Source organism: Gavialis gangeticus, unplaced genomic scaffold (genome assembly GCF_001723915.1).
Source record: "Gavialis gangeticus isolate Ggan-Ray unplaced genomic scaffold, GavGan_comp1, whole genome shotgun sequence".
NCBI classification, from domain to species: domain Eukaryota; kingdom Metazoa; phylum Chordata; order Crocodylia; family Gavialidae; genus Gavialis; species Gavialis gangeticus.
Window position 1 is genome coordinate 53,467,162 of NW_017729030.1, and position 6,894 is coordinate 53,474,055.

Here is a 6,894-nt window from a genome sequence, read left to right on the forward strand (position 1 = left end):
ATAAGACACCTATGAAAAGTATTTTGCCAGTTGGAGTTGGGTAGTAATCTTAAGAGGTATAAATAAATAGTTTTCATAGCTGTATATTCCTATGTGCACAGGTAGGACAAGGGAATGATTTTTGTTTCTTTACAATATTTTTTGGAGACTGTCTGTCCTTTACAGCCTAGTTTCTGTCTCCCTTTTAGCTTTCCATTGCTCCAGTATGAGTTCTCCATGGAGACCTGTGCACACAATTCATGACGTTTGTTCTTGAAGACCTTCATACTAAATCTCTTCACTTTCTGCATCTAAATTAGAAACTCTGAATATTTTCTCTTCTGACTTTGTTTTTCGTTTTACTTTTTGGGCTAAAAACCCAGTCTTGCCGTTGAATGTGCTCTTCTAATGGTACATCTTTTTTCTAGTGATCAGTGCACACTGCTCCTACCATACCAACCATGGCTGCCAAAATTTATTTGCCTGTTGCACATCCTCCTTCATTCTCTTGATTGTTTTCTTCTTCTTTCTATGCAATAACTTTTGAAGACCTTGTATAACTGTCCTACAGTACTGTCTGCTTGCCTGTCTAATGTTTTCTGCTTTTTCTCATCTTCTCTGTCACTGATGCTGGTCACCAAGGCCTGTTTGTCCTTTTTCCTAGCCATCTTCAGACTGATCCATTGTGTGTTTTCATGACAATTCTTCAGATCCAAGTCAAACTTCTAGCAGGCACCTCCAAAAAATGGGTCAAATTAACTGCTCTCCTTGATGTGTACTGGCTCTTTCTGGCCCATATCTGTGTGTGGGTGTGCATATTCGATTTGAAATCTAAATTGTAAGATATTTAGAAGAGAAACCTATTTGAGAGCTAACCATACCCCTCTGAGAATAAACAGCCAACTGGTTTAATCTGGGGATGATTAGTCTGAAATATGACTTGCATCACAACAGGGCTGGGACAAGGTTTAAATGGAAATTAACTTGAATTAGCCTCAATTGTTCTGAAGCAAAGTGTTAATTGGATACTTCGTGGGTACTTAATGTGGGACAATGGGATTGTCCATCTGTAAGGTCTGGGTTTTGCTGCAAAGCTCATATGGGAATCGGACAGATTGTCTGGTTTTAGCCTGGGTGATAGAAAATTAATTAACTTTCTCTGAAAACATTTTAACTTCCTCGTGGAGCAGTTTTGCCACTTACGCTGAAAAGCCATGTTTGACACTAATTTATCCTGGTGTTACAATTCTTAATATTTAACAAATCTATTTATTTCTCCTTGTGGTGTGGGAATTGGTGCCTTTTGCTCAGCTTCTATAATACTTGACAAACATAGTAGAACTTAGTTTCTCAAGATGCAAAAATTACAGAAGGATAGGGGCTTCCAGAGAAGGTTGCCCATTGCAGGGCATCTGAATGTCTCTGACCAGAGGCCAGTTGTTTTGTCTGGCACTTAATCAATCGTAGTTTCATAGTTGTTAGGGGCTAGAAGGGACCATACAGATAATCAGGTCCAACCCCCCTGCACTTGAGCAGGAAAGACTGCTGGGATCAGGTAGTAACCAGCACATTTCTTGGGTCTGCAGGAGAAAGGATGCGTGTTGGGTATGAAGTGTAGTTGTATTCCATTTATCAGTCTCTTGCAGTTGTGGAAAAGTACTTTAGTAAAGTAAGATTACTTTAAATACCTTGCTGCTGAGAACCCAAATTTCAGTAGTCTGTTGGACATGATTCTCAGAATTGAGACTCAAGGGTTCCCTCCCCTTCTCCACCTTTTGCACAGTTTTATTTGCCTAATAAGAACCTTTTGTACTTCAAACCCTCCAGCTATATGGTTGGTGGACCTCAATCAGTTGGATACTTATAACTGGTACAATCTGAGAATGTCAGGGAAGTTTTTAATTGGAGAGTTCAGGTTGTTTTCAAGTAAATGGACTGTATAGCTGAAATTTTAAAAGAAATAATATTTGAGGATTAAACAACACATGCCACTTATTGGTATAGGGTCTCAGATCCTCTTGTTTCACAGTATATCTTAAATTATATCTTGTGCTCATAGTAGCTAAGGATACAATGAATTGATTATTTTAGTTCTTTTCTTAATGGTACCAAACTTTCAAGTCATCATCAAAATTGTCACAAATTTGAAGTTGTAGAAGAGAGATCAAAGTTTGGATAAACAGATTTTCCTACATTATTACCTCTTAGAAGCAGTCCTTTAACCTGTATCTTCACTTAAGAATGAACTCTGGGTCTTATTTTATCATCACTAAAAATCTTTATTTTAAGCGGTGCCTTCAGTTCAGGCAGTAGGCTTATCTGGAGCTCTGGACCAAAAATGTGAGGAAACATATTCAAGTGTTTGGGATTGAATAATCCCCCCCAGTATCATTCCACAGTTTAATTCTGTTTGTTCAGGGCAGGGCAGTTCCCCTACAATTGATTGGGAAAGAATTAGCATGGCTCTGGCTTTATGAAGCACAGAGAACCATGGGCTGTCCTTGCAGAAGTGCTACAGACCTATGGGTAAACTCACTACCAGTGAGGACGCTATACTGGGTGTGGCTTTTTGGCGTAGCTGCTTGGCACCTTAGTTTGAGCTTCTAGAGTACAATCATCTGAGTGAACTGGATAAACAGAGGACTTGGTCCAGCATCTTTATTCATGCAGTTGAATATTTTTCCCTTTTTGGCTGAGGGGGGAATATGCAGCATTTGAAAGGCTGAGGGCTGACTTTAACTTTTTTTCCCTCCCACCCTCAACTTTCCTAGGATTGAGTATGATGCCTATCGCACAGACCTAGAAGAACTGAATCTTGGCCCTCGTGATGCAAACACTCTGCCAAAGATTGAGCAGTCACAGCAGCTATTCCAAATGCATAAAGAAAAATATGACAAAATGCGCAATGATGTATCTATCAAACTGAAGTTCTTGGAGGAAAACAAGGTAAGCTATAATTCTGTTTCCTGAGTTATAGCGTTTTGTTCTGTTACCTTCTGTCTGCGATTAAGAGTTGATGTAGCAGAGGTGTTTTCTTAATGCAGAGTTTCTCAAAACAAAGCAATAAAAGGAACTAAATTGGATAGGTTTCTGAATTCTTGCTGTTCTAATGAAGGGTAACCATAATGGTAGAGGGACTTATAAAGTCCCCCACTCTAAACCAAAGAGGAAAAAACATAATAAAATCTTCCTTGGTAGTATCAGTGGACTTCAGTAAATGAAAGCATCTTTAATGTACTTTATCATGCTTATCATTTGATAGTGATCTCTAAATTTTCTGTTTGATTAAATAGCTGCTTCAAGATAGAGCAGTGGCAACATGTGCATGAAAGATGTGGAAAGGAGTGAAGAGGCTATTCCCAAATAAAGGGTTTTTTCTAATTAACAAAATAATTTGAAATAAGAGGATCTTGGGCAAGGAGTACTAAACAACTGTAGTAATTGTCTTACCAAGAGTAAAAGCAACTTGCAGTGCCTTGGTCTGTAAGGAAAGGTTTTTGGGTAAATCCAATATCTTTTATTAGACCAACTCAAATAGTTGGAAAAAATCTTCTTAGCAAGCTTTTGGGCACAAACACCCTTCGCCAGGCTGAGGGAAGTGTCTGCAGATTGTCTGTGCTCTTCCTGGATGGAGTGGTAAAGCAGCCAGAGGCCAGTATGTATGCAAGAAAGCCAGTCAGTTAAAATGTAAACTGAGGTGGTCAGTGAGCGAGAGACAGGTTGCAGGGGAGGGCAGGGGTGTCTGTGTAAGTACCTGGTTCATTAAATTATTCTCACAAGGTATAGACAGGGTTTCTTCCTCCCTTCCCACATGCTGTCATCCCTTCACACTTTATATGTCATGCAAGAATCACTGGTACTTCTCCATCTCATTCTCTCAACCAGAATAATAGAAGCTTGTCATGGAAACATTTTTGTTTTTACTAGATATCCGTATCCTCTTGTTATATGGATTTAAAGTCAGAGTTAAGATGTATTTCAAAGACGCAGCGTCGGATAGAGATGGAACGATTTTAGTCTATCAATTTTGTTCATTTTTTAAAAAATAAGAAATGTTGTATCCCAACCTTAATACACAGGTACCATTAGAGATCTCATACACTTCTAAATGAAAATGTATTTGGACTGGTGGCTCAGCCAGTACAGAAAAAGCAAAACTCTACTTAAGTCAGAATAGAGACAGATGGTATCAGTTACTTTACTGCCTTAAACCAGGCAGTAAAGAACTGTAGTAAAGAACAATAAACAATATATTTTTTTTCTCCTTTTTCCACTGCTCACTAATCTCCCTCAACACAGACAGTTACAAAAATAAACACCATTTTCCTCTGATTACTACAGCAGCATGCCCTAAAAACTAAGGCTTTTGGAATATTCTTTTATCTTACTATATACGCACTAGGTTGAGGACCAGACTCTAGGTTCCTCAAGAATCTGGGGTGCAGACAGAAGTGCAGCTCACCGCTGTAACTGAGAACGCTTTGCAGGAAGTGTTCTTAGTTAAAGCGACCTCCTGGAACAAACAGAAGTTCCCTGTTGGTTCCAGGGGGGAGGAGAATCTAGCTGCTGCCTGGGAGCCTGCAGCTGGTTTCCTGTAGTAGTGGCCCCTGCTCCCTGTTAGGCTGTAAAATTTTCAGAAAGGGAGCAGAGGGAGCTTGTTTGTTCTAGGGGGGACTCCAGTATACCTGCCCCACCCTTCAGCGGGGGCTGAAACCCCCACAAACCAAACTCCCTCTGCTCCCTTTCCCCCCTCCCATTCTGAAAACAGGCTGGCGGGCAATGCAGACTCAAGTTACAGAAGACGCTCTGCTTTTGAAATTTCTTCATCTGACCCCCTTGTGCAATGTGGGGTCAGATTTGTCACCCAGTCAGCCCTGTCTGCAGCTGTGCACGTGTGTTTGGTCACGGCTATAAACTGCTTTCTGTGGCCAGATTGGGCAAAAATTGTCACTTCTGTGTGTGCCCATAACTACAGTATTGCTCTTCTACCTGTAAACAGACACCACCCCAGTGATTTAACAGGATAGATTCTCAGCTGCTTTCCTCTGAGCATTTAGTCTGTTATTTATCTGACTTCATTATAATGGAAGAACTATACTGGAATTCAAGTTCTTGAGACTCTCTGAATGTCTGATCCTAATGCTAATGCCTCTCCCAAGTTGTGTTCATACACAGGAAAGTTGAACTTTCAAGGAGTGCTGTAGTGGAAACTGGAGATGCACTAGTTTACAGAAAAACAATTTATCAAGAGCTTTTTTTCCTTTCATTACTTTTCTGCTTAATTATCTTACATTAAGTTCTTAATATAACTGATATTGTTTGGCTTTTTATGTTGAAATGATTTTGCTTTTTGTTCATTTCTGTAATATATGTCTGGAGAACAGCTAAAAGCAGCTCTTTGTGAAATTTTTCCTCTGAAAAAGTTCATACACCTATATGAATTGAAACTTGTATTTGTATGCATAAACTGATCAAAGCACACACCCACGCGGAGCTTAACAGAAACAGTCAGTGGCATGTGAAGTTGGAGAAATCTTGAGATTTAATAGACTCTTGAAGCCAATTGAATGTCATTAGTTTTAGGAAACTGAAATTGTAGACAGATGAAATAACTATACCATTGTAGAACGGGATGGAATAATTTTGTGCTGATGAGCATGTCACCTGATTCATTATAACCAGGGATCCAAGTTTTCTGTTTGCTGCAGAAAAACATGGAAAATATGGAATTTTCCTTTAATGGGGAGAAATGCAGATTTTCTCTTTTAACAGAGAAAATCACAGATTTTCCCCTTTAAAGGAGAAAAACGTGGGGAACCACAGGTTTCTCCTTGCAAGCAGACAGAGTTCCAGCCTCCAAAGGGCTGCTTGGGGCTGCAGGCAGTGGGAAGAGGGAGATCAAGAAGGGGGTGCCACATGCATGTGCGTGTGTTCAAGTCTATGAGAGGGAAGAACCCAGGCAATAGAGTAGGAGAGGGGGCACAGGCCATGCGTTGGGTGGGAGTGGAAGGAGCACAGGCCACGTGGTGGGGAAGTGGGAGAGTACACAGGCCAAGTGGTGAGAGGGCACATGTCCCCTGAGATTTCTGCACCCACAGTGGGGCATGGGGCTGCCGGAGGGCTTGACGAGCTACAGGCAGGAACCACCTCCGCAGCCCAGTGGGGGCACCTGGAGTGGCAGGGAGCACTACACTGCCATGGCCGTAAAGCTGAGGCACCGCCTGGCAGCAGTGGAGGCACAACTGTGCACCCCCACAGTGCCTTACCATGGTGGCAGAGCTCACCTTCCAGTGCTGGGTTTTTTCCTGCTGGGCCATGGAGGCAGCTGCCTGGAGCTGGTCTGGCCTGGCTACATCCCTGTGCCCTGCTGTGGGCACAGAAATCTCAGGAAGTATATGCCCCCTGGCTGTCTCTCTTGTCCCCTTTCCCTCTGCCTTCCCCACATACCCACTCCCTTCCTCATACACTGGGGGCAGCAGGCTGCGATTCAAGAATGAGGGGCACCAGCAGGGCCAAAGGGCTTAAGGTTTAGAGTGAAGGGCACCAGCAGGGCAGTGGGTCAGGAGTGAGGGGCAGCAGCAGGACTGAGGGGTGTGGTTTGGGAGTGATGGGGAACAGCATATCGGGGCTGCTCAGCACCACAAAGCAGCAGGGTGGGGACAGCTGCAGTTGGACCTGTGTTTTGGTGAGTAAAGAGGGCAGGAGGACCTCGGATATTTTCATGATAAAAACCCCAAAATCAAACACCAAAATTCATAGGTGTTAAGAATTTATTTTATTATAATGATTGAGGCACTGGTAGACTTTCAGATGGCTTTAAAATTGTAAATATATCAATAAATCATTGTGCTTGACTAATACCTATATATATATATATATATATATATATATATATATATATAGGTGTGTGTGTGT

General features: G+C 41.7%; 1 protein-coding gene across 5 annotated transcripts in view; it reads left to right on the forward strand.

Annotated features, from left to right (window-relative positions):
* ARFIP1 (ADP ribosylation factor interacting protein 1) overlaps window positions 1-6,894 on the forward strand; it is a 107,121-nt gene that overhangs the window by 91,474 nt on the left and 8,753 nt on the right. For all 5 annotated transcript variants that reach the window (XM_019522216.1, XM_019522217.1, XM_019522218.1 and 2 more), the window contains one exon: window positions 2,751-2,925. In XM_019522216.1, coding sequence (XP_019377761.1) covers window positions 2,751-2,925 — 175 coding nt within the window. The remainder of the gene's footprint in view (window positions 1-2,750; window positions 2,926-6,894) is intronic.